This window comes from Ciona robusta, chromosome 9 (assembly GCF_009617815.1).
Source record: "Ciona robusta chromosome 9, ASM961781v2".
In the NCBI taxonomy this organism is placed as follows: Eukaryota; Metazoa; Chordata; class Ascidiacea; order Phlebobranchia; family Cionidae; genus Ciona; species Ciona robusta.
In genome coordinates, this window is record NC_143243.1 from 7,239,787 (window position 1) to 7,267,548 (window position 27,762).

At 36.2% G+C, this 27,762-nt stretch overlaps 5 protein-coding genes and 3 non-coding genes across 13 annotated transcripts; 5 read left to right on the forward strand and 3 right to left on the reverse strand.

Annotated features, from left to right (window-relative positions):
* Positions 1–5,987, reverse strand: LOC149731819 (uncharacterized). The gene is made up of 17 exons (XM_089885136.1): positions 5,456–5,987; positions 5,125–5,283; positions 4,585–4,740; positions 4,261–4,350; positions 4,032–4,077; positions 3,892–3,925; positions 3,779–3,816; positions 3,666–3,720; positions 3,271–3,365; positions 3,015–3,125; positions 2,634–2,736; positions 2,133–2,238; positions 1,960–2,028; positions 1,652–1,733; positions 1,328–1,455; positions 809–1,029; positions 1–592 (listed from the first exon to the last, which is right to left on the reverse strand). Exons 1-17 carry the CDS (start codon positions 5,492–5,494, stop codon positions 550–552), a joined length of 1,575 nt encoding a protein of 524 aa, XP_089741262.1. The 5' UTR covers positions 5,495–5,987; the 3' UTR covers positions 1–549.
* A 922-nt stretch (positions 5,988–6,909) lies between these two features.
* On the forward strand, positions 6,910–6,991 carry Trnas-aga (transfer RNA serine (anticodon AGA)). Its single transcript has one exon. It is a non-coding gene; the product is annotated as a tRNA-Ser (tRNA).
* A 45-nt stretch (positions 6,992–7,036) lies between these two features.
* On the forward strand, positions 7,037–12,687 carry LOC149731821 (inositol hexakisphosphate kinase 1-like). Its single transcript, XM_089885135.1, has 6 exons — positions 7,037–7,524; positions 7,829–7,997; positions 8,444–8,666; positions 8,977–9,165; positions 9,480–9,604; positions 10,001–12,687. The coding sequence occupies exons 1-6, from the start codon at positions 7,287–7,289 to the stop codon at positions 10,653–10,655; spliced, it is 1,599 nt and encodes a 532-aa protein (XP_089741261.1). The 5' UTR covers positions 7,037–7,286; the 3' UTR covers positions 10,656–12,687.
* LOC149731822 (far upstream element-binding protein 3-like) lies at positions 11,487–22,889 on the forward strand. Of its 5 annotated transcripts, none has more exons than XM_089885123.1 (20): positions 11,487–11,666; positions 12,688–12,772; positions 13,521–13,571; positions 13,738–13,780; positions 13,953–14,002; positions 14,189–14,318; positions 14,505–14,694; positions 14,800–14,904; positions 15,345–15,452; positions 15,633–15,771; positions 15,955–16,065; positions 16,251–16,430; positions 16,528–16,635; positions 16,924–17,069; positions 17,340–17,520; positions 17,692–17,796; positions 17,976–18,041; positions 18,390–18,529; positions 18,724–18,880; positions 22,737–22,889. In XM_089885123.1, exons 1-19 carry the CDS (start codon positions 11,586–11,588, stop codon positions 18,838–18,840), a joined length of 2,136 nt encoding a protein of 711 aa, XP_089741249.1. In that variant the 5' UTR covers positions 11,487–11,585; the 3' UTR covers positions 18,841–18,880; positions 22,737–22,889. The 5 variants fall into 5 exon arrangements, with proteins under 5 accessions (XP_089741249.1, XP_089741246.1, XP_089741250.1 ...); XM_089885120.1 differs by lacking the exon at positions 22,737–22,889 and adding an exon at positions 19,857–22,555; XM_089885124.1 differs by lacking the exon at positions 22,737–22,889 and adding an exon at positions 21,103–22,555.
* LOC149731823 (small nucleolar RNA SNORD41) lies at positions 12,530–12,598 on the forward strand. The gene has a single exon (XR_016385751.1). It is a non-coding gene; the product is annotated as a small nucleolar RNA SNORD41 (small nucleolar RNA).
* LOC149731824 (small nucleolar RNA SNORD83) lies at positions 14,359–14,434 on the forward strand. Its single transcript, XR_016385750.1, has one exon. It is a non-coding gene; the product is annotated as a small nucleolar RNA SNORD83 (small nucleolar RNA).
* LOC149731825 (kynurenine formamidase-like) lies at positions 21,469–25,946 on the reverse strand. Of its 2 annotated transcripts, none has more exons than XM_089885173.1 (8): positions 25,650–25,787; positions 25,386–25,572; positions 25,083–25,131; positions 24,710–24,795; positions 24,295–24,562; positions 23,981–24,128; positions 23,362–23,466; positions 21,469–22,951 (listed from the first exon to the last, which is right to left on the reverse strand). In XM_089885173.1, the coding sequence occupies exons 1-8, from the start codon at positions 25,650–25,652 to the stop codon at positions 22,877–22,879; spliced, it is 921 nt and encodes a 306-aa protein (XP_089741299.1). In that variant the 5' UTR covers positions 25,653–25,787; the 3' UTR covers positions 21,469–22,876. The 2 variants fall into 2 exon arrangements, with proteins under 2 accessions (XP_089741299.1, XP_089741300.1); XM_089885174.1 differs by lacking the exon at positions 21,469–22,951 and adding an exon at positions 23,070–23,279 and having other exon boundaries at positions 25,650–25,946.
* LOC149731826 (uncharacterized) lies at positions 25,711–27,293 on the reverse strand. The gene has a single exon (XM_089885146.1). The coding sequence runs from the start codon at positions 27,146–27,148 to the stop codon at positions 25,829–25,831; it is 1,320 nt and encodes a 439-aa protein (XP_089741272.1). The 5' UTR covers positions 27,149–27,293; the 3' UTR covers positions 25,711–25,828.
* Positions 27,294–27,762: the final 469 nt, after the last annotated feature.

Here is a 27,762-nt window from a genome sequence, read left to right on the forward strand (position 1 = left end):
TGTGGTAAGGCACGTTTATTTAAAATGAAGTTAAATACATTTAAACAACAATGAGAAATAAAGAACTGAGAAATGAATCTATAGAGTTATAATCTAAAACTAAAAAGAACTCTAAAATCTTTTGTGTCCAGCAACAAAAATTGCAGATTTGCAAGAAAGAATCAAACAAAGAAAAACAGTAAAATACACATGGAATGTACTGTAAAACACACAGCTTACACACACTGTACAGAAGAGTGGTACGTTGCAATGAATTCAAACACAAGAAATATGCTGACACTAAAGGCAGTGCTGCACAATAAAAAGCCAATTCAATCTGGCATCACTGGAACCCCATACACCCACAATGGCAGGGATTCTTTTTTATCGAATTTTTAGCCACAAATGTGACATTCATATTTACAGCCAATATCAGTATGATAGTTTTCCATATGAATATGAAGGTTATTTTCCTATTAAAACCCCTCCTACTATATATATTGGTGCAGCAGAATCTTATTTTAATACAGGCTTCTACACGCTTCATACTTTGAAATGTTTTCTGTACAGTTACCTGAAGTTGTTATCTAGACTTGGAGGATTTTCAGATTTCCTGGAAACAAGTTTGGTTAGCAAGCATTGGATATCAATATAGAGTAATACTGACACTAATAAAAAAACAGCTAATTTTTTCCAAGATCAGTATAACTATACTGATTTAATGTGACCATATAACAATACCTACATTGCGAAAATGGGCTAACTCTAAAGAAAATCACAGATCCATGGTGTGTCACCTTAGTTTCCCACCAACAAAGAATAACAATACCTTTGAGTTGCTGTTTTCGCTCGCTTTGCTGCAACGGTTGCTGAATGCTCGTTTAATTTTGATTCACTTGCTTCAGATAATGCGGCAGCAGACATCCCATGCTGTGATGACGCGTGTCTTCGTAAGTTGTGCAAATTACGGAAAGCTTTCCCGCACACAGGGCAGTCAAACCCTCCTTCAATGTATCGCATGTCACTCATGGTTTCACCACCGGTTCTCCTCTGAAAGAAACAACCCATGTCAAAATACATTCTTCAACCACACTATGGGGATTAATAGACTGCTAATGTAATATCTTTAATATTGTTAATACAAACACCTTCAGAAATTAAAAACAAACGCCTTTAGACATTGAGGTCTTGGGATGGGTTGAGAACTGTGTTGTGGACAGAGTTTGAAAATAATTGAATGAACAACATACATAGTCAACCTGGGTGTTGGGGCAATAGACCAAATCACAGGTTCCCGGCAAGAATTTTACTCACATAGAATATAAACAGTATAAGTAATATAACTTACCGCAGCAGTGTGGATAAGAACATGACACTTGAGATTCCATCTTCTATCAAAACCTCTTTCACATAAAGGACAGTTGTATTTACCATTGGGTCCTCTCATTATATCGTTCACAGCAATTGGCGTAATGTCTAAATTTTAACACATATCAAATACAACAGAAGCCAGAAATCATTTTTTCCTTGTCCAATTGTTATTATTGGTTCAATTGAAAAGTAAACAGAAACAGAAGCTAGTTAGCCATATTTTTGGGACAATGGGCCAAATCTGCTTAAATTCTAGATCCAAGCAGCTTACCCATATAGAATTTCAACCATTCTCACTAACCTGAAGTATCCATGATTGTGGTTTTCCGCTTTGTTTTCTGTGGAGGTTGTACTGGCTGAGGTTCCTTGTAATATGGAGTGTTCTGTAACATTTTACAATCATTTAATATTTTATGATTCTATTTGAACTGGAGACCGATGAAGCAATTTTGGCGAAATATTAATCTTTTACAAAATACAATTCAAGTGACTTGATTTATGTTGGTCATGTAATTTATTGCACTTGAGACTTGATTAAGATGATTTTTATGTTCGTTTATATTTTTACTCTCCCACAAGAAACCATTGGAAAACAAACAGCTTTCTTACCTCTCTGTCACTGAAGGTACCATCTTGTTGGTGCAAGATTTGCATGTGATTTTGCAGCTGCTCCACAACCTGGTGATTACAACTAACTAATAAACAAAGAACTTTGAAAACCATCATTCACAACAACATTGTTTTATCTAACTGGAATTAAACCATATCAAAAATAAACTAACCTTAAATTCCAGTCCACATATATGACAGATGAGTTCTGAATTATGAAGCTTCTTGTGTTTAAATAGATTTGTTTGAAACTTGAAATGCAAACCACAAATTTCGCATCTGGAAATATAAATTCCATAAATATAAACTATGGTTGAGCAAACAGCACTTGCTTATCGTTGCATGTAACTTTGTGTGTTATTAGTTTATTCTCATATGACTGAGAACTTTGAAATCACATTATTAACTCTTGGCACTGGGTTGGAGCAATGACATTTAAGTGTCTTACCCCCACACCCACAAAGCCAGCCCCAGCAAGCATTAAAATCAGTAACATTTTTATGGTAATGGGTGCTTTCTAACTGTTGTGGCACACTGACAGGACACATAGAAACGAAATACTCCAATACTGTTTTTAGTGATACCATTATCGGGCATAATATAATACCCAACAACAGATCTATTGTCATACCAACTAACATAGGTTTTATATTGGTATGTTTAGACTTAATTACCTATACATAGAGGCTTCAGCATGGCTTTGCATGTGAGACTGTAGATCCAAGGGGTTGAGAAGAACTGCTCCACACACACTACAAGTTGAAGCAGCTTCAGATCCTATACAGAAAGTTAACGGCTGGATTACTACTTGGCTAAGCTAAGAAATCAATCCCCATGCAATGATGTATTATTAAGTGGGATCCGAATTATAAATGTGACATTAAATATTGATATTTGAATTATAGCATGGTAATTAATTTAAGGTAATCAGTTTATCACAGACAATAGGTTACAAACCAATTACTATTTCTAAAAGCATGGTTGTTTAAAAACTGAAATGGTCGTTTGTCATTTTAAAAAGCTGGAATTAAAAAAAAAAAATTAAAGAATATCACCTTCCGTGTGATTATTTTCAACTTTCACTTTAATTTGCTCAACACTGCCATCTGCAGGAATCAAATTTCCAGAAGGTGGGAGTAAAGTGTTGGTGTGGTTTCCTGAGGATTCTGGTAAAAAATAACAAAATAAAAAGATTTAAAAATAAGGTAATTTGGTGTCTGTCATTTTTCGACAATGAAATCAAAACCCAAATGAGAAAAAAGGTACGAAAAAAATGGAATAAAAAGGAAGAAAGATAAAACCTTAGCACACCTGGGACTTCTCCATTGATATTGTCCATCACCTCAACTTCTGCAGCAACAGGTGCGTGCAAATATTCCCCATCATCCTTGCTACTCCTACTGGACCTATTTAAATTATAATCCCACCTAATTAGATGCATGCACAACAAGGTGAAAATCATTACCCAACATACAATGGGGGGCTTTTAGGTAATAAGCAACTGGCTTATCCAGCTTAAAAAAACATGGAAAATAAATTTTAAAATTGATTAGTGAAGCCAGTGAAGGTAAATACAAAACCACATAAATATTATAAAAACTTTTGGTATAACTTACCATAGCCAATACTTAATCCAAAGAGACACTATGTATTGGTAACTGAACCATGAGAATTACATTTAAAAACTAACCATAAGTTTTACTAACCTAGACATACTGTTTGTTCTTCTGTATTCAGCAATATCTTTATTATCCATGTCATCTGTAAGATTTATATACTTAACACTTGCGTCTCAAAATACATTTATAACTACTCTTACCAGCTGTGTTTGGACTACAAGTGTTCAAATTGTCTGTTCTGAAAATGAAAATAATATTTACGAAACGCATGGTTCAAATAAATTACTATTTTGTAATGAAAATAACGGCTTACTCAGTATTGGAGTTGCTGTTATTGTATGACGAATCTGAAATCAAATTTATATTCCGTCAGTTATATAATCATATAATCAATATCAGTGGCTTAGCAATATAATGAGTGTTTAGACCAAGTTATTGGGATAGGGATAATACCTTTATTTTCCACCGCATTTCCTTCGGTTTCATTCTTTGGTGAATTCTGAAAATTACATATGACTTGAAATAAATTTGAATAGGCTGCATTAATTTATACTGAAATAGGCAAATTAGTTACTGAAATAGGCAAAAAACAAATTACTTTTGAGTTTGCACAATTTTATTTTACGTATTTAAAATTATCTAATTTATAAAAAATAAATACACCAAGTGTTTAAAGTTTTACCTGTTTTTGTAAGTTTGCTGCATTGTTTGCACTTTGATGCATTAACAAGTTCATTAGATCCCCTCTTTCCCTGGTACAGTATTCCATAACCTGTACGTAAACATTTCACAATCAGAATGATTTTGTTACAGCCTAAAAATAAGAGCAAATACACACGAACACAATCCTAAATTATTAAAATCATTTGTGCAGATATTTCAACTACAATGTAGGGTACAAGTTGTAACAATCTGTATTCCATATTAAAGTACGCATATACGTAAGTAAACAGTTTAAATTGACCAATCTTAGGTCATAAACCAAACACACATCAATAATTCTTACAGTTTCAGCATTCAAGGCATCTGCGGCACTGACAATCTGTTGGAATCTTATGTCACTTAAACACGCAATGTCCTTTAGTTTTCCAGAGTAGAGAATTTCCAAAAGCCCCTCAAATCCATAATAAGTTACTCCAACTAACTGAATTGTGTCGAGGCCCTGAAAAAATATTGCTAATGATAATTTTAGAAGTTATTGGCCAAATTTACCCCTAAATTTTAGTTCCCATGGCCAGACACACTGCAAGGCCCCTTTCAAATACAATAACATTTCCATATAACTTTATTATATATTTCCTATTATTTTAGGATGACAGTTTTTGGGATTTAATATAGGTAGAAACACAAATTACAATTGGCAATAAAACAATGCAAATTATATACGAATGGAACACATTGTTAAACAGCTAATCCATTCAACAGCCAACACTCTACAGACTACAGTCTACAATGATGGGGAAAATATATTAGTCAACATATGTTATATTATTTATTAAAATAACCACATAAAAAACTAGGAAAACTGTTGTTAAAACTGGCGTACATTGATTTGTGAATCAAGTTGTGCTGAAGCAGCTGCCAGAACACATCTATGCACAAAGTACTGCTTATCTCCAACCAGAACTTTCAGGTCACAATATTTTCCAAGTTTTTGTTGTTGGTACAATGTGTGTACAACATATGCAGAGTGGATTATGTCAATCTGTTGTACAAAGTTTTATTAATGTGAATAATGGGACAGTTTATAAGTTCCCAGAAAGTTATTATAAAAAACATTAATTTTCAATTTGGGATAAATATACATATTAATTGTATTAATAAGAAAAAAAAAAGTTTAACATATCATGGGAAAAAACATCATAATAATTACTCACGTTTCTTTGACCAATAATTTCCTCGATTTTCTGTCTCATTTTGACTGGTACAGTTTTCGGACTTGTGAACTACGTACTGTACACCTCGGGGCGACTGTACAGTTTAGCCTATCTCACAGTAATGGCGACTGGTAATACGTACCGCGTAACCTCTCTTGCCTAGTGGCTGCGCTGTGTACTGGTTGCGCCTTCTTTCTTTGGCGAGTCTCACGGGCCAGTCCATCAATTGACTGTTTGTAATCGCGATATGCATTGCTTTCACTATGAACATAAAATACTCACTTTAGTATATGTATGTCTGTTTTATGTAAAAAAGTCGTTTTAGTTTTTTTGCGTCTTTATTAATTAGTGAAAATTATAAAACAAAGGCGTATGATTGCCCGTAAACGTATAGCCTTCATAGCTTACAACTGACACACACGATACGCATTACTAATTCATTATACGCGCTATTTATTGCAGCGTACCTTCAACACACGCCTTACTTTCGCCACGCCGTACAGAACTGAACCTTATCGATTCTCAACAAGCTTTGACGCACAACTTTATGTCGATTTTACGGCAACCTACTTCACCACCAGCCCTCAGCCTGTTTCGCTTTTTCGTTTATCGCGTTTTTCCGCTGCTGACTCGACGCTCTCTCGCGTTGAATTGTTTGGTCACATACCAGACTGGTACGTAGCAACTGTTACGCGCTGCGGTAGTGCTAGTGAAGTAAACATTATCTTTAGCGTGTAAGATTAACAGAACTTGATGTGTAGCGTCTGTGTTTATTATTTTTTTGAGTTCAGCTTTGTTCATTAGACTACATGTCCAATTAAAGCGACGTGTTTAAGTAGCTGAATAGGAAGAAACACTATTAAGAACTATGACAGCTTTGACAGCTAGACTACTAAATGCCTGTGGTTTTGTTGACAAATCTTTATCTGTTAACATGTGTATTATTTGTGACAGGACCCTTGTCACATCCGTAACGTGTTTGCTGTCATGTCAAATGTTTGATTTGTCATTACATTGGCTACTAGAATAGTAGGCTCATATATAGGCGTGTAAGCGTGTATGACCACGGCCATTACGACAAATCATCACATTTGTAGTGCTGCAGGATAACTAGTTGAACTATTTCACTGAAACCATATAGATAGTGTTGAGTTGTGTAATATGCCATAACTTGTTTCGTAGTATAGTATTACCGAAATGTTATCTATTTAACATACATGGCAGAACGAACACGTCACAGTACATAGACTGTAATTAGATACTTACGGCATTGATTCGGTATATTAGCATGGTGATTATGTTTTAGTGTTATTCAAAACATGACAAATTAATGTTGTAAGTTAATCATTACACAGTTTAGCTCAGTAGAGTAACATTTAAAGACAACACCCTAACTTCAAACAAGTAGAGTCAATCTAAGTATAGCTAGGTACTTTCAGAGAATTACATCGCGGGTCGTCGTGGCCGAGTGGTTAAGGCGACAGACTAGAAATCTGTTGGGCTCTGCCCGCGCAGGTTCGAATCCTGCCGGCGACGCACTTTTGTCTTTTTCAGCCTTGCACTGCCTATTTTTTAAATGTGACCTCACGACTTCTTTTTTTCCCTTTAGATGACTAAGTATTTTGACCTCTAAGTAGTGAATAGGTTTTACAGCTTAACTATGAACGCCGTGGAAATTTATTACTTTTTTAATTGCACAACAATCGCTGATCAGTTTACTACTTCTGCATAACAAATGATGCCGTTAATAACGTCAAATCAAGCCTTCAATATGAAAACCGACAAATCGGCAAAAAAAGTATTAACATAACAGCAAGACGAGATTACAATTATGACACAATCTTCTACTCACGACGAAATTGATGTCAAAAAAATACTAAACTGGCGACGTTTTTCACGAGATTGGGAAAAGCCGTTTGCATTAAAACCCTTTGGACACCAAGTCGGCGGCAGGGCGTCAATTTTGTGCTATAATCCGTCAACAATTTGCAAACCGTACGTGTCAAGGGAGTTATATTTTTACCACAATATGCCGACCTATTTGAAAGAATTTACCCCTGATTTCCGAGGTAATTGGTTCACTTAAAATCATGGCTTTTTATGTTTTGTAATATTTCAACATCGTGGTCTTATAACAGGCCGCTTTTGCATTTTGTGAAATAGGGTGGGGTGAGATGGGACAAATTTAGCACATAATATTTAAATATCCTGATCGTATTTTAAATAATTAACAACGTTCTGTGGAAGTCGTGAGAGTATAGTATTATACTTTTTTGAATGCTCTTTGTTTACTACTAAATGGGACGAGAAAATGGAGATAAAAGCTGCCCCATCTTTCCCCACTCTACTATACTATTAGCCATTGATTTTTAGGTACCGTCAACGTGACGTTTATAGAAGAGGTCGATAATTCTCCGGCAACCATCTACGCACACCCAAAGTCACACATCAAACCTCGTTCCCATGCAATGAAACCGTTAATTGAGGATCCAAAACCTCACTCTAAGCGATGTGTAAAAGATTATGGGAAAACGCACGTAATGTAAGTTACAGAGTATCTATTATTTTCACCTGTAAGTGTAAGCTGTACATTCTGACTCTTTTTTGAATTGGATATATAGTTGGGTAGTGGAAGATGGGACACCTTTAGCACATAATATCCAAATATTATGATCATGTTTTAAACAATTAACAACGGTCTATGGGTGTCGTGAGCATACGGTTTTATAATTCTTTGAATGATTTTGTTTAATACCAAATACGACGGGAAAAAAAAAAACGGGAAATAATGAAAAGGTGTCCCATCTTTCCCACCCTACTTATATAGTAATGATGCCATTTTAGGCGACAGGCTATTTATCTCTTGTACACTGTTTGTTTTGTTGTTATTTTGTTATAAGTATCTTCCAACTTCATAAGAACTATACATCAGGGCAATGTAGATTCACAGCAGATCCCATCGCATGTTAAGCTCAATTTTGTATTTAGCTTTCCTACAAATTTGGTGATATCTGCTTTGCGGGAAAATAGCTCTGACATCATTTCTGATGACATGGACATGCTGACGTATGGTTTCGGTGCAAACATGTCGATTCGAAGTCACACAAGCGGAAATAGGAACGAAATGGAAGGAGAGAGTATGGGATTGCAAAACCCATGGAACACCAAGGTTATGGTGGACGCGTTAACCAAATTACGATCAAAGAATACTGTGAGTATCAGCAAATGTTTGTATTAATTCTCATTATTGTTCTTAACATGTCGTTCTATATACGAGCTACGAACGAAGTCGGTTGCCTGCAGGCAGTTAGTGTAGATTTACCTGAATTTTCCTTTACATATAGCTAGGCTGTATTGAATGAAAACGTTTTTTAAGTAAGGTTTTACTCAGACACACCTGATTAATCATTTATAAAATACCTTGGTTTTACGAAAAATACAGGTTAATGCGCAGTGGCAAACATTAGTTTAGCTTTAAAACCTAGAAATAAAAGTTTTGACACATACCCATTTTAAAACAGGAAGACAAGAAGAAGTTCCACACAAAAACAAAGAGGTTTATTCTGTTAGAAAACGTAACGTCTCCATACAAGCGACCATGTGTGCTGGACCTGAAAATAGGAACAAGGGTTCGTCAAGATGCTTCGGCCGCCAAATTAGCTCGTCATGCTACAGCTATCGATTTTGGAGCTAGGTTGAGTGGAATGCAGGTACAGTACATACTGTAGAAGACTTTGGTCAATTAAGTTAGATACCCTGTGTATTAATACCGTTCACAAAACGTACTGGGGAGTAAGAAAGACACCGTTAGTACTTAATATCCGCACAGGATATGGTTTCATATAATTATGTAAATCATTGTGGTTTTACTTTATGGAATAATAAAAGAGAATGAAAACATGGACCGCCTTCTCCCAAACTGATATATGTGTTTTATTTTATCTTAACGAGTAATTACTTGTTTCATTTATAGTCTGCATAGTAAACTCTACTTTAAAGTTGATCGAAATTACTTTTATTATAGATTTATAGTCCGCTTCGAAACGAGTTCGCTTACTTGAACAAATATTACGGTCATAACCTTACCGTGGAAGGTTTTAAACGAAAGTTTGTCGACTTTTTCTCCAGAGGAGCAGTCTCTAGTTTCAGGTAATGCATGGCGATTACTATACGATTCTGAGTAATGTAGACACAGATATTGATACCTTTTAACGAGACTTCAATGTAAATCTGTCTTTAAAATCCTTCCCATACAGCGTATATATTACTGTGGTAAAAAATGAATACATCAGTTAGCATATAATACTCTATAAGTTCTGATTCTGATCGTTCTGATCGAACTATTACCAATGTTCTTTTAGAGTCGTGGGGATAGGATTATATATTTCTGTAAATATTCTTGTTTACTGGCAAAAAGGACGGAAAAAGAGAATGGAAACATGAACCATCTTACCCCAAACTTATATAAAATTTTACTATGAGAAAATTTACGCAATTATGGATTACTTCGGTATATTAATTTCACAGTGAAATGCAATATTTCAGGGATGATTCCATGACAGCAGAAGACCAGCAACTGCTGTTTCCAAGCAGTTCATATCACAGCCTTGTGGACAGGCGGTTAGTGCGATGCACGATTTCAAAACTAGAGCGCTTGAGAGAAGCAATATCCAAGATTGGGAATCATCGCTTTTATTCCTGCTCCGTGTTGTTGATATACGAGGGGCAGTTGGAGATTGAAGACGAGTCGCAAACAAAATGTGCGAAAATTATCGCCTCGGGAGATTCAAACAGCGCAACCGCGAGCGCTGACACCTTTAAAACAAGAGAAAGACCGAAAAGTGTTCATTTGCACTCTGTGTATGATACGGAAGTCCAGCAGCATGACACAGATTCAAACAGTTGCAATACGTCGGCAAATACAGTCCAAAACAGTGGATGCGATCGTCAGAAAAAGCATTCACCGAAACGATATCGTCGCACAAACTCTTGTAGTTCACTGTCGAAATGCTTTCCCGGTTCCAACTCCAGCACACCGTCCAGTTCACCTGCTGACTGTCCTCCGTCGGTCGATGTTCGTCTCATTGATTTCGCGCATTATTGCTTTCACGACCACGTGGTACACCCTGGTCCCGACGGAGGTTTTCTGTTTGGTATTGACAACGTCATCGCTCTGCTTGGTGACATGTTGACGTCATAAATTACAATTTAACACCAAACACGGCCCTGTTGTCAGGAGTCATAAGATGTTCAATAGTGCAGTTAGACCACCATGGTACCCTGTGAAATACTAAGTATTGATATGCCTTATTCATTCCACAATATAGGCATATCATAACATGTTTTCATTCCCTTCGTTTTTATTTTTGCAACCCGTAAAGTTGTTGATCTGAAGATCTCTTTTTTCTTTATCATGTCAAATGCAGTTTATTGTAAGTATTGCATTCGTTGGACTATCGTTGTTTTAAGTTACTTGTTGTGTTTGCTTTCAAGCTGCTTTAAATGTACATTGCGATCTGTTTAATTCCATATTTCTTGTTGCAAAATCAACAGCGTGTTGAGTCGTCCCGCCCTATACTTTCCTTTTCCATTTCATGACTTTTATAAATTCCACTTTAAGTGTTGCTTGCTTATCGTTGTACATTCAACAAAGAAATTCAGAAGATATGTTTGTGTATGTATACATATTAATAGAGCACGACGTTAGTTGTTAATTTGAGAAAGAAAGTACCGTTGACCGCTGTCCATCACAGCGGCCGGACATGTAGCCTACATGGCAGTCACACTAGATTCCATACAGACATCATACCAACTAAAACATACATTTACAAGCACATCTATAAGTTTATTATCTTCGTATGGTTTGGTGGGTAAGTAAATATTCCAAAGACACACCCTTTTATGAGTATTATCGCTAAAAGTTGTCATACCTTACAAACGACCGTGCGTACCTCGTGTTTTGTGAGGGTTGGCGCGCCTACCCAAAATGCAATTTTAATCACGTGGTAACGCCGCCATTTTTTCTCGCCCAATTCTTTCTTTGATTTCCGCTGGCTGTGAACGTTGCTTTAGATTTGTGCAGCCAATTTGTGTAAGAAGAAACAAGTTTCCACAGGCTGTTTTTTTGTAGATGGCCGCCGTGACCGCTAATGCATCTGGAGACGCACAAATTGACAATATTTCTGCTGGAGTCGACACTACAAACGCACAGGTTCGCTTTTTTACGTTGGTAAACTTGTTGTAGCTCTGTATTATACCTCTAGTTCCTAATGTATAGTATTACTGTATTTTTGCTTCTGTTAATGATAAAACGTTAAATGTATGTTTCCATGGGCGATTTTTAATTATTTATCACTAGTTATTTTTTGCGTAACCTTTTTATATGCTAAATGTTGCAGTTAATGGTTTGAAATGAATGGGTAATTTTAAATTGTATTTTTTTCTATAAAAATGCTTAATTGTGATCGATGTCCACCACTGATTTATAAATCACTTGTAAAAGGTTGTGTTTACTTTGTGTGCAATGCAGATATTTATATATAGACCACTGTTTCTGCATAATTGATACACTTTATGGTTTTGTAACTGGTTTTAGCTGTATTGACTTATTTTCTATGTATGCTACATAGTTTGTTAATATATGTCATGCCTTTTTACTTTGCACAATTTCTGAAAATATTGCCATTAGTCTAAGTTGTTTAATATAATATAACCAAACCAGATTTGTTTTGTATCTTTCAAAATAATCGTTTTAATTCATAGTAAACTTATTTTAAATCAAATTTGTGTGGTAAATTAAATGCAGTTTTCTAAAAAGTTGTTTTCGTAACAATTATGTTGAAATGTCTATTAAATTGCTTCTGTCAGCCATATATGTAACCTTTACCTTTATCTGAAGTCTTTTGCGCATAAATATAAGTTTATACCAGAAAAAAGTAGACTGTTATGCAAAAAAGCTACTGAATAAGTTTTGTTGTAACTTGTAACCACAAACGGCTCTTTTTTTGTGAAAATGCCACCGAATTTTTGCTCTGCGAATTAAAACTAAATGTTACAAACTATCAGTTATATTTACCAGCGGTGATGATAATACCTGGACGTGATTTATAATGATGCATGTTGTATTCATACTGTCTGAGCTGGTTTCTTAATGGTCACATTTTTTAGGGGATTCTATTAGCACCAGATGCTGTAGCAGGTCTGACATAATGTTTATTGTTTAATCCAAGCAGCTTACAGAAGCCAAGGACAATCACTCCACTAATTCCCCTGGGCCTATGGGAGACGCCCCTAACAAGAGACCCTTAGAAGATGGTGGTAAGCCATAAACAATTTATAAGCTATGATTTGTAACTGGGTTAGCATTTTATTTATTTATTTCTCCATGGAGCTTTATTCAGTAAAATTTTATTTAATACTATAAACCACATAAATCTGTGCATCCACTATGGACCATGCCTTTATTCAGTAAAATGTCAGTTTTTCCCATAAACCACACAAACATGTGCACCAGTATTTCTGTCCTGTTCCATGTAAATTCACAGGATGTAAAGTGAGTGTCATGCAGTAGGGAGTCTGTATTTGGGAGCCTACTTACATTTTTCACAGAAATGCAAAATACATTCCTGAAAAATCGACTTACTCTACATTCTTTTAAATATAAAAACATAGTACAAAAAGAAACCATGTACCACATTTTTATCTATTTTGCTTCTCTATTTGTAAACACCTCTATTACTATATTGTTTGCATTGATGAGATTCTTTGGCATTTTTTGAATAAAGCCTTATGCTGATGATGAGTGTTGCCCGATACAGGATGTACGCCACGCACTCAGGAAATCTCATATTAGCCTCTCCCACTCTATCATACTAAACTGCTTTATATTTGCCTGGACGGCTGTTAATAGTGTGAACCTACCATAGGTTAACGGCAGCTTCTTTGTTCTTTGTCCTTCTGGTTTTGTTGAGTTGTGTATTAAAAGTTTAGCTTTAATGTATTATGATGTAAATGTATTTAGAGGTCTTGGGCATTAGGGTTTGAATTTAAACTTTGTCATTTTTAGAAGAACCTGGCCCAAAGAAACTAGCTACTCCTCAGACGTCTGCTGCAAACAGTAAGTCAATTTTATTAGTTAAGATTGGAGATGTGTTTCTGTTAAAATCCAAAGGACACTTGTTACGGAGTTATAACAATATTGGCCTGGTAAAAATGGCAAGAATTCCTAGTGGTATATTAATAAAGTTGTATAATTGAAAGATAAGAATATTATTTATTAACAGGTGAACAAATAGAATTCGATAACCTTGGAATGCAACAAAATCCGTAAGTTATTTGTGTTTGTTCTTACGACCTCACTTGAGCAAATAAGCTGTGATGAAGTTTAATGACCTTGACATTCCTGATAGTTTTGTATTCATACCCTGAGCTTTTACTACACATAAATTAAATGAGCTGTGGAAGAAAATAATGTAATAAATTTTTTTTTTGTTCACAGAGATATAATGTCAGATACGATCAGATTGCCAGATGATCTTGTGGGATTAAGTAAGTTTAGCTTTCAGTTTCCTTTTGAGTTTTATCCAATCACTTACAAAGTTGCGAACGTGTTAACTTTTTAAGCAAGCGGGCACGAGGTGTATGAATCAGAACACCCATGTTATAAGCGACTCTTGGTACCCCACTACGTGAGGATAAGTAAGTTTCATTTACATTCAATGTATTCTCTTTCAGTTATTGGTAGGGGAGGGGAAAACATAATGCGAATGCAACGTGAAACTGGATGTAGGATTCAAATCACGCAAAGTATTCCGGGCACCAAAGAAAGACCATGCACACTGTCGGGCACTCAAGAACAAATAGAGTAAGACTTTCTTAATTGCTTTTGACAAATACATTACAAAGCCACATGATGCTTTTTTAGATAACACAGTGTTAAACAATGATGACCTTTTATCTATCACCCATTTACTGATGGCGTATATATGGCTGCTTAATACTTTTAAATATATAAAATAACCTGTTTTTAATAGTATATGTATTTTCACAGAGTGTGCAGAAATATGTTGAATGAAATAATCTCCCGTTCACAAGCGGGCACACTGGGCAGCAACTTTAATCTTTCACAAGGTGGCTTGGGGGGTATGGGGGACGGAGGAATGGAGAAATCTATAGAGATCGCTGTCCCACCCGACAAGTGTGGTCTTATAATTGGAAAAGGTGGAGAAACAATTAAAATGGTAAGTTTATGTTTTTGTACACAAAGAGTAAGAAAAATATCAGAATTTTGCGAAATTTAGTTGTAAAATGTATGTTTTAAATTTTAATTTGTTTTACTTTAACAGTTGCAGCAAAGTTTGGGGGTTAAGATGTTGCTGATTCAGGATTCTACTGATAACATCGGTCAGAGCAAACCACTGAGGATAACTGGTCCACAACTTAATGTTGATGTATGTGTATGCATGTGAATAGCTTTGACTTAACCGTCTATTACTAGGTTTTCTTACTTTTAGTAGGAGATATAAGTATTATACTTTTAGTTTAATTGCTAGATCCCACCCCTTCCCCTTGCATGTTGCATGTATTTGTTGAAATAATGTCTAAGTGATGAAACTGTAACTTGCCAGTTCTGCTTCTGAAATTTAATGATGCTACAAGTTACTTAATACTGACAGACATTTTACCAACAATAGTGCTTAATGTCCATGTAACCTAATGTTCTATTGCACATGGATAATAATGCAAACATATTACTTTACATTTGGCTTGACCAATATAATGGGTTCAAGTTCCATGAAATGCTTAAAATCATCTGTCTAAATTTAATGACTTCACGGACAAACTTTCTATTGGCCAATTCCAGTTTCATTAAAAGTAATTTCCGTAACAGAATGCAGTGAGTGCAGTTCACCAGATGATGGCAAACCGTGACCAACAGATTGCTCAGCAGAAGATGGAGAGAGATGGAGGCGGCGGTGGTGGACAAGGGGGCATGGATGTAAATAAAACCGTACAGGCTTAATTAGAACTCTATAAAACTAAACTATGATGTTTTCCTGTGGTTAAGATGGTTTTCCAGCCTGTGAAGAGAACTTACTATACCGACTGAGTTTTTATTGCTACATATCTATTCCGTTTAAGTTTAATGGATTTAGTTTCAACATTTCCCTTTATACAGCCCAATATGTTTGGAGATGATGTGAACAAAACCATCATCCCAGTTCCCAAAGCTGCAGTTGGAGTAGTGATTGGGAAAGGCGGGGACATGATCAACCAAATCCAAAACGTCACCGGAACCAGAGTTCAGTTCAAACCAGGTCAATAACTTAATTCTGCGAGGTTTTTGACTGTTATAATGAAGCCACATGATGTGTAGCAAAACATAGCAACAGCATTGATGACCACAAGTCTATCACCCATATAACTGATGGCGCATTTTCCTAATCCATTTGTTTTGAACTCCTAGTTAATTATTTATAAACAAAGTTATTTTCTCACAGAGGATCCTACTTTACCTGAACGTATGTGCAGCGTGATGGGACCAAAGGAAGGAGTAGATGCTGCTATTAGAAGGATCCATGAGATTATACAGAACGTGCAAGAACGTGATGGTAAATAATAATGAATATATTTGTGTAGCTATCATGATGAAACTGTAACATGCCAGTTCTGCTTCTGACTTCACTGATGCAGCAAGTTACAAATATTCTGATTTACGATTTACCCAAATCCTCACCCATGTATAAATGATGTTCATAGCCACTGAACCCTTTAAATACACCTCATACTTCTATAGCAGGTAACAGAGGAGGCAGTGGTGGTGGAGGAGGTGGCAGTGGGGGAGGTCATCCTGGTGGAATGGGAGGATTTGGCCAGTGGGAAGGACCAAACATGGGTCGGAGTGGTAGAGGCATGGGAATGGCATCTGAGGAACACTTGGTGCCTGCTAATAAAACTGGACTGGTAATTGGAAAAGGTAAGAACTCCATCTTTTTCCTGTTTTTTTGGAAATTTCGTTGCTTTGTTTTTTTTTTCTCATTTTTTAATGTTTTTTTACAATGCTTTTTTTCCAGGTGGAGACACCATTAAACAAATCAACATGCAGTCTGGTGCACATGCTGAGATACAGAGAAATCCTCCACCTGGTTCAGATCTTAATTACAAAACTTTCATCATTAAAGGTGAGTCTTAACATTACCCATATCATTACCAATAACACAGGCATATGTTACATTAAGGCAGCTTTGTAAGACATGTCACCCCAACTTTTGAAACCTGGGTGACCTGTTTTAGCGCTTCTAAGTTTTAAATTTAAAACACCTTTACTCTGTTGTCTTTATAAATTATTAGGGCCAATGTATTCTCCATATTCGATGAAGCTCCCTATGTTTTACAATACTAAGTGGAACTGCATTTTAGCAATGTCACCCCAGATGTAATCGAAAATTGAAACAAACTTTTTCACCCAGGCACCCCTGAACAAATTAAAATGGCGCGCCAGTTGATCCAGGAGAAAGTTGACGCTGGTCCAGGTGGTTCGAGCAATGGACAGATGCACGGTGGACACATGGGAGGCCAACCACCTATGAGTAACTTTGGTCCACCACCACACCAGGTAAGTGTTGGCTTCTTGTTTTTCATGAAATTCACCACTTACATTTATCACTAACATATTTCCGCAGGAAACTAAACCTACATGGCAATTTGCTCATTTTTAGGGCAGTTTCATATTAATTATGTATTTTTTTAAAAACACCTCAATTATGTGCGGTGTCTGTTTCATTTAACACCTTTTTCTCTTTTGTTGTCAATCACTTTGCAACAATAACATAGCCACATTTTCATATTAATTTATTCAAGTTTTTAACTAAAGATCCTCTTACAGCAGGGAGGGTATGGTGGTCTCCCACCAGCAGCAGGATATGGACATCCAAGCCATAACCCATTGCAGGGGCCACCTCAGGCTCCCCAAGCACCACAGTCATACCAGCAACCATGGGGTAATCAATTTCAGCAATGGAATTCACCAACTGTGTCCGCTCCACAGCAAAACGGTGCTGATCCAAGTAAGTAAAAAGTCAATTTAGTTAATTTTAAAAGTTAGCCATGATGATATCCTGTGGTTAAGATGGTCTTTCCAGCCAATGAAGACAATTTCTTTATTTACTGAGCTGACTATATTATTTTATAAAAAAATCCTATCAGAAGCTGGATATTAAAATAACCCTTTATTTCAGCGAAACCTGTGGCTGATTCTAGCAATGCTGCAGCTTGGCAGACGTACCTTCAAATGTATGGAGCACAAGCACAAGCATACCAACAACCTGCTGCTGCTGCTGCAGGTAAATGACATTCATTTGCATCACAATGTTAATAACTTAACCAATGATGAAACCGTAACTTGCCAGTTCTGCTTCTGAACACATTGATGTTACACGTTACAAATTTCTGACACTGTTGTTATAGTTCTTGTGCTTTCAGCAAATTCTTGTCACATATAATAACACTCAATAATCCACAGTTTCCGCTGCACCTGCTTCACAACCAGATTATTCCAAACAATGGGATGAATACTTGAAACAGAATGGTAGGCACTAATTATATCTGTTGTTTCTGTGTATTATAAGCGTGGAAGGATCTTCTAGCCATTGTTACTTTTTCTGCTGCGCAAACTGTGTCCTGCAACAGTGTCTCTGTCTTTAGCACAGTGGATACAAGTTGCAAGGCTTGACACTGCTATCGCTGTCGGCATATGTGTCTTTGGCAAATCACTTAACATCAAATTAGATGATGTCGTATTGATGGCAAACGAAACAGCATTTAACATCACTAAACAAACATTTTCCAGTAGATATGTTTCACATTTGTAATGTCTACAGTTCACTTCGTATAAAGTGAAAGTGTCTACACACATCTTATCAATTGCATATTCCAGCTGCGGCAGTTGCAGAACAACGTCAACAACTTACTTTGGCCGCTCCAGCCGCTGCTGCTGCCATTCAACAACAACAGGTAGCTGCTCCAGCTGCTGCTGCACCGGCTGCCTCTGCTGCTGTTCAACCAGCTACCACTCAGGTAAATTACCCCTCGTATGTGGCATGTATTTGTTAAAATAATGTCTAAGTGATGAAACTGTAACTTGCCAGTTCTGCTTCTGAATTTTCTTGATGCTACAAGTTACTCAATACTGACAGACTTCCATTTACACTAATCCCTATTTACCATTAACCCACCAAATACAAAATATCAGCTCTGATTTTTCTTAACAGGCGGCTGACTATTCTGCAGCATGGGCCGAGTATTACAGACAATACTACGCCATGCACGGACAAGCAGGTTATGCGGCTGCTGCTGCCGCTGCTGGACAAGCCCCAGCCCCAACGTAAACATTTCCAGTATCACTGATCACCATTGTAAATATCCAAGGTAAGAAATTATACCAGTTATCATTATTTTATTGGGAAAAGTTTCATTTCGTTTTCAATCCCTACATGCTTGTACTCTCAGTCAGTTTGATATTCGTAACGAGTCAATCAATTGTTGCCAGTGCATTCTGCTTTGTAACTATTTCTGTATTTGGAGTTTATGACAGATGTTGATATTAAGTGTCGGAAATACATGATTTATTCAATGTTTAAGTGTATATAAATTGATATTTATATTGTTTATTTAACAATTCATAAAGTGCCTGTAAATTGGTGTAAATATTGTTTATTTAACAACAAGTGTCTGTAAATTGGTATTTAAATGCAGTGTGAAGTTATATAATCTTTTACAAGTATTCGTATTTATCAAACCATTCACCGAATAATTTTTATTGGTAATATTTATCTGCCTTATCAACTCGTATGCCCTAAGTATGTCTCTGTTCTCACCCATTTATATAACATTCAGTATTGTAAGTGTAATGTATATTATACTGGTTTAAAAAAGATGTTGGTTGTTATACAAAGTGGGTACAGCAAAAACTTTTATCTGTTATAGTAATATATATTATATAATAATGTAAATCACCAAAAAAGTAACACTTTGTATAATAAGCATCATGTTGAATGTAAGTTGTAAATATATTAATATACTGCCTCTGTTGATTTGTAATAATTTGTTAACAGTAATGATGTTGTAATTCTCATTTAATGATATCCCGATGATTAATTAACGTTCATGTACAATTAGTACAAAGTATCTTGTGTAGTGTTTTGATTTCAAATTGTCAGCGATAAACTTGTTATTTCGCGCAATTCAAATCTTCTTTTACTATGGTGGAAACTTAAACATTTGCTGGATTTGTATATTGTGTTCCTGTTTACCGATGTGTCAATCTTACTTCGTCGTTGCTTCTATGTTGAACAATGTTGTGTCGCGTTTAAACTTGATCTAACTTGTCTTTTTGTATGCCCAGATGCAGGCCCAGAAGATCCCTCCTATGTACATAGTCTCTACTTTTGCACATAACTTCTTCCCGTCCGATGCTTTTTCACATCCCTTGTAGAGCAGCAATGTTTTACCCCCACACGGTGGCGTGCCAACCCAACCATCTCATACTCCTTGCAGCACAATCGTGCCAAACCATAGCAATCCCTAGGTGGTTGCATTCTCCATTTCAGAGCACCCGTGCCCGGTGCATAAGCCGCTAGCTTTGGCAAAGACAATAGACATTAATTTGCATGCTTTGCGCAATCTTAAGCGCAACCATGGGTTCCGCATCTTATGTGTGGAGGGTTCAGCCCAAACCTTGCCATACAAAGTTGATGGTCCCTTACGATGTTACTAGCAACAAACTTTTTATAGTTGTTGACCACTGCACACCTAGGGTTGTTGATATGTTGGCAATAACACAGAGTGCACAACAAACATACGCAAATTATCTTAAGTTCACACCATGTACATTGATGCAAGTAACAGATATCCATTGTACAGTTGTTTGTGTTTTTCGGAATATGTGTGTACGTGTGTTTTGAGTGTTAAAGTATTGTCATCGCCTTGAAATCGGTTAAGAGTATTTTACCCCTAGGTGCAAAAGTAGATTGCGTTTATGTGCGTCGCCCTCTCTGCGAAAACCACTGTCAAATCGAATCTCATTTCAGCGGCTTTAGTTCACATTTTAAACTCGTCGTCGTCGTAGCGTTAACTTCATTCAAATCGACCAATTAAATTTTTTCTTTCATAACGATGCTTTTTATTGCTATATCCTCATTCAGTTTATCGCAACCGTTTCATTGCAATTCTACCCGATGCTTTACTTCGCCCATGTTTTTAGCAGCAGATGCACTTGAGCAACTAATTGTAATACGAACCCTTGAAGCGATTTCTTGTCAATGTTTTTTGAAGGTGTGAGACAAAAATGTTAAGTATTTTGTATGAACTGCGCTGCTACTTCTGAATAATTAAACGCACATATTTTATCATGTTGAACCCACACGTTTTTGCTTATGGTTTTGAGAGCGACGTACCTGTAACATACATTCGAAAATGTCTTGTGTTTATCTGTAATGTATATATTACATATTTACTTTTATCATAAATCTAACCTAAATCAATATTTTTGATTTCTAACAATATTTTCGGTTAGTGGTATGCCCTAAACTTGCTTATAACGACATGTCTTATTGTGTGTGCCTTGTGTGCTTTGTCCTTGTTTGCATTAGATCTGATGATATCGTCTACAACTGAAGTTACATCCCCATAACTTTGTGGTGCGCCCAGCATTGGGCTTTGTACATATTGTGGTGAACTTTCATTCCTTCAACTCGGCAGGTATCCTGTCAACACTTTGTAAAACTAACTCGCTTAATTTCTAATTTAAAATGTTAATATTAAGTTACTTGCACCTGTGTTAACCACCTGTTGCCCCAACCCTTCTGCGTAATCACACATCGGCAGTTCACATCCAGCTCAAACCGGTTCTCCCAATTAGAGAATTCAAAAAAATTGAAAAGGCTCTTGCTTGCAGTCTTATATGATCCAGTGCTTCTACCTTTGCGTGCGTTTTACAAGTTAGCATCGCCGCCGCGTTTTTATTTTGACCTTCCTTTTTTATTAACTGACAAACATTCATCACGTAGTTTCGATATTTTTTAACAAATTGTCGATTACCCGCATTTTGTAGTTGCATTAAGTTATCGGTGTTTCAGTTCATAGCGCCAATTTTCAATCATCGTAAACTGTGTTCAGTTGTGTCGCCAAGTTATGCAAGCGAGTCACCTCCAAACGTTAATTTGTCGTAAACTTTTCTACCCGCCATGAATAATTCATTGATGATCCTTGTTGTGTTTCTTAAACTTCCGTTTTACTTAGCGCCTAATGTACACATGATTGACGCGGATTAAGTTTTTTTCTTTTCTTTGGTGGTCTTGTATTATCAGCAATGTGCCCTGTTTTTGCGCGTGTGTTTTGTTAAATTGATTCGAATTTGACGTTCGCCGCAGTTTTAACACGCATATCACTGTGACCGCTTCTGAAATTGATCCACCTTTAACTTTTTCGCTCGGTAATGTTGCTGTTATTCCGCCGGTTTTAGCCATTCGTTCTCACCGTTAAACGTGCGCAACTGTAATTTATTCCTCCAATGTCACTTTAAACTAACGTCGCGATGTATTGTGCAACTGCCAGCGCCAGCCTTCACATGGAACCGGTTTGAGCTGGTGTAAACTGCTGCCACGTTTTACAATTCACTTCAGCTTAGTGTTGTATTAGCCATTCTCAACTGTACTCATAGTTGCCAGTACTATTTGATTCAAGCACTACTAAATAAATGTGCCGGCTTGCGTTTAACCTGTTAACTCATTCATTTTGTGTACTTCCTAATCAATAGCATGCTTGTGTATCAAACCTTATCACCAAGAGTGTTCATGTAGCTGACTGCCGCTCAATCACAGAAACTGATGTTAGTGTTAATATAGTCATCTGTTGGTACTATTCACTGGTTATTTCATTTCTGTACAAATTAAATGGAAAGCGCGTTTAATTTTAAATTAATGCCAATATTTCAAATGCTTATTAGTGTGTGCGTGTTTGTATCCGTTTCTTCCTAATTTTGTGGCTCTATAGTTACCTTTCAATAGTTTTGTGTCCTTGTACAAATACACCTGCTACATGCTATCTTGTGTATGTTTGGTCCTAGAGAGAAGATGTTTTTAATAAGTCAGTGATTTAGTGTTGGTAATGTAGTATGTAGTAGTTTTAAAGATTGGAATTCTGCTTAAATTATTTACAACTAAAAGGTGAGTAGCTTTTTGTCTGTTTAAATTTGGTGGAATATTTATTACAAGATACTTTACAGTTTCAGGACTTCCATGGTTGAGGAAATATCCCTCCGCATCAAAATTGTGGAGAAAAACCATCTGGGACAGATCCGTAAACTGGCCGACTGTTTTTTGCTCCGTTGCTTGTGTTTGTATGTTTTATGTAGATGTAATAAAATCACGCAATCGTAGAGTCGATGTAACATGTTTGTCTTTTCGCTGGGGTGATTACAGTCATTCTAGCACCGGTGCTCTGTGACATATGTAACTTTTGTAGGTAACTATCTCTTGAAGATTTTTTGTAATAGTGACTGAGACTGGGCAAACTAAATTTGTTCTCAGACTGGCACTGCAAAAATACTGCTTACACGAAAGGTTAACAGGTAGTTTATTTGACATGATGATTGCATATTAAATTATTTGGACTATTACATTAAAGACATTAAAAGTAAAAGTGAGCAGGATAAAAGTTGCATGTGAATTAATTATAACAATTGAAGAAATGGTTAATACTGAGTAAGTACAACACAGTTAGAGAACCAAATATTTATATTGTTTGATGTTTCTTATTGGCTGATAATCTAAAAAAGAAGTTTATTAATTGATGCATGTAATCAGGTAATTTTACTTAGCATTTTTTTAAACTGCCGATAGTGTTTTTACCTGTGCAAGTGCAGAGCTTTCTTCGGTGATATCTCCAATAACACTAAAGTGATCAACTCCATTTAAAAACTTGTGTGTTACTTTGACACCACTGGATTTAAGCTCCTAAACAGAAGTTTGTTGTATAGATCAGAAAAGTTCTTAGAAAAGTGAAATACAATACTGAGCAAAGCACTTGTGAGTTTTTAGTAATGATTTGTACACAGCTGTGGTGTATATACTGTCAACCAAGTTTATCTACATTATGTTACGTATATATAACCCTATCTAACCTCATTGGCAGTGACAGTTGTTACATCACAGACGTTAACTGTCATACACTCTAGCTAGCTTTACCACATGAGAATTTGGGGGAGTTTTTACCCTTAGGCTGGCAATTTGGACCACTGGGTTGCAGCAACTAATGTTAAGGGTCTTGCACAAAGACATAGGGTAATAATGGTTAGCGTTATATCTGTATCCCATCCTTAATTCTGTGCCAAATAAATGATAAGAATCATAAATGTTTCTTAAGCTATAAAACTGTTAGTGGATTTAGATTTATGAATATTGAAATATAAGATACAGAACAGACAGTGTTCAAACATTCGCATACAGATTGCAAATTTCTTGCATTTACCTCCATAAAAGCATCATTCCAATGAAGAATTGTGGGTGCATCGTGTTGCGCAATAACCATCACCATTTCACAACCCCACTTGTTTACATTCTGTGCTAAGACTTTTAGGTTTTGGGGAAGTATTGGACTATTTTCACGCGCCTCTTCCCTAAAACCATTTGTTTCTGTTTTACTATACAGCACTTGTGATGCAAGAACCAGAAGAACTTGATTGTATATATATATATATAGACTAATACCACATCAGAACTATGTAACTTTGCATTTAATGGAATAGTATGTTAGTGTTAATATATGCAAACAATGAAACATACGTCGTCATTTGTAGAACCTTGTTATCTTCAGTCTCAAGCAAGTGTTCCAATTGGAAAACTCCACATACAAGAACGACTTTTCTAAGCGTTCTCTCTAAATAAGATGCAGTATCTGGATTGTAGCTTGACCAGTCAGTAGCTAGCAACATGGCACATTCATGCCCGCCACTTGAGTGACCAACCAGTGTTATCTTAGAAGCAAGGGGAAATATTTGTGCAAAGTAGGAAATTGCTTTTCTGCATTCATCAACCAAAGCAGTAATTTTAACTGCAAAAGAAAAAAATGATAAAATTTCAAACTAAAGTGTAAATCAAGAATTGTTAGAACCATTCCTTTACTTGAACTGGACAAGCTAAAAGGGCATAATAAAATTGAGTGAATTAGTTGGTAAAATCAAGCTAAAACAAGACTAACCTTTAGGAGCAAGATCCTTGCCTACTATGACACATATCTTCCCAGCTTTTGCAACAGGATAAGCAACCAAAGTGTGCAGGGAAGGACTGCAATTGTAAAAATTATTGGTAATTAAAACCATATTTCATTTTAGTATATACCATGATATAGTAGGCTAAGCAGTTAAATTCAAGTTGCACATTAATATTTAACATGGGAACATACCTAAGTAAACAAATACTTGTTTTCTTAGCACAGCAACAGAAAACCACAAGGGCCATTACAACTACTTGATAGATTACTGGATTAACTATTCTGCTATTCATTATGTAAATACAAGTTACCAATGCACGTATACAGTGTACCAGCTTCAACCATATCATATTCAACCTACCTCCCTTCTTGCCAATATCCACCGTGGAAAAAGAAAACCACCTCTGTTTCTGCAATGCAGTATAACACAAACACATTACCTTTTCTATAAAAAAGCAGATTGATTGCAATGCAAACAATAAGAAGGATGTGCACGTGTCCTTAGTGTGCATACATAGTAACCAAAAGATATCGGATTCAATGCCGCTGCATTTATGGTGTTTATGTCTCTGTGTGTGACATGATAACCCTTTAGAAACAAAGCGCCCACAAACTGTCATTGATCTGAAATGTAAGAATAAACAAGATTCATTCATTCATTTACCTGATTCAACTTTATCTGGATAGCAAATGTTGGCAATTTGACCTGCTGAGTCCCCATATGGAACATTTTCTACAATCCTGTAAGTTTCAGCTGTTGTTTTAGATTTCTCTTTTAAGGTTTTCATATATAGAGCCAGCAATTTTTCACTGGGAAAGCGATGAGAATACCTTGAAGGCAAATATTCTGTCTGTTAAAAAATGTTACAATTATAAGCTACTAAGCTAGTCTCGCTTGTAATATGAATGCCATTAAAACAGGTCTTACCATCCTAATATCTTCTATATGAAAAGGTTTATTCAAAATGCAATAAAATTGCAGTTTACACCTGTATAAAGTATTGTTAATGCGGCCAAATCTTAAGCATTTTACATAATGGTTAATAGTGCAGAATTAGTAATGATATTAAGTAGCTGAAACTAATGTATTTAGATTGAATATAAATCTCAAAATAGTTCACTTTGAATATTCAGTATTGCATCACATAGCGTTATATATTCATCTAATTCATTATACACATGCACAGACAAGCGACAGTAAAGTATTCCATCAATGCATTTTATCGGGATCTCAATTTTGTGCTGGTGGTGCAATATGTTTTGAACTTTTTCCCCAGTTTCAAATGTTGCGCCATGGTTCAAATAAAAACCATTTGGAAGTGCAACACAACACATGAACCCATGCATGTCAATTGGGGCGAGCAAGTGACCTGACCATTTCTGAAGCAAAATATCCACAGCTTTTCTTAACAGTTTATTGTTCCTGTTGCGTATGACATTGGGACCCACAGCAAGCCAGAAGTTTAAAGCTGCTTGGCAAGCAATGTATGGAGAATAATCCTTCAACCCTGTGAATGTATGTTCTGCATGGAAGCCATATCCGCTGCCATGTGAAACATTCAATGCTTTAATAGATGGCTGTAGGTCTTCACGTACGAACATAATGGCACAACCCTTCGGTGCACAGAACCACTTGTGCAAGTTGGTCACATAATATTCACAGCCTATATCTGGTATGTTGAGATCCAAAGCACCAAGCGCATGCGCCCCATCTACAAGTACAGGAATATTGAGCTCGTGACAGATTTGGACAAGCTTTTGTATCGGCATTGTGAAAGCCATGTTACTTGGAATATGATCAAAAATAGCAAGTGATATCTTATTGTTTAAAGTGGCTTGGACATGAGATATAATATCCTCTTCTGACTTAATAGGATAGCTCAGTTTCTCCATTTGTACCTTGGCCCCAGTTCTTTTGCAAATTTCTGTGAGTGATTTTTTTACTGCACCATATGTTGTGTCCAAACAGTATATAACACTATCACTATTAAAAGACAAACTATTTAGCACAGAATTGGTTCCACTGGTAGCATTTTCAACAAAGCAGATATCCTTAGCTTTGCAACCCACAAAATCAGCCATCTTTTTCTGGGAATCCACAATCAAAGGGAAAAGCTCCCGGTCCAAAAACCTCAATGGTTGATATTCCACATAGCGCTGAAGTTCTTGGCTGCAATCTAAAGCCTGTTTCAACACAGCACCAAAAGCTCCATGATTTAAAAACGTCCATTCTGTTCCGAGCAAAAATTGTTTTGTCTTCATTTCTTTCCCAAAAGTTGGAGGTTTTGTTTCAAAATCTTTAAAATCAGGAATTGTCACAGGTAATGGATATATTGCATACGTTGGTAATTCACAGTTGTGGATTTGTTCACCAAGATTAGATGAATGGAATGAACCAAACCCTCTAGCCACACTTGAATTGCTCATTTTTGTTTCAATATAAAAAAAAAGCCTATGCAGTGACTTTAGCCAATTTCTACAATTTCCCGTTTAGAGTTAAAAATTAACAACAAAACAAAACTAGGAAGCTGCAGTTGGCAGGTAATCTGCATACAGAACATGTATATCTGAATCTTAATTACATATCTGTCCAAACACACAATTAAAGAGCAAAACAAAACCAAAATAAACCATCGTATTTAGTCAATCAGATAGATGTAATAGTATATGTATAAATCAACCTTTCAAAACGGGGGATTCCCCTGCCCCTAACTGTTATCAGCGGTTTTCGGTCAGGGGTCAGCTTTTAATTTACGACATATTTATACCATTTCCGGCGGCTTCTTTAACCAAAGTTGAACAATCTTTGCTGTTACTAGACTTTAGAGTTTAGAAAAATGCAGTCTGAACGACATAGTGTAGTACAAATGTAACAAGTCAATTTTTAACAGTCTGGTGCAAATTTAACGCGTGTTTCAAACCGTACTTCGAGACATAATATGGAACAGTAATACGTGGTCCCTTGATCATTATTACCCAATATAATCTCTCATATAGTACTGCGGGGTAAGGTGGGACACCTTTAGCACATAATACCTAAA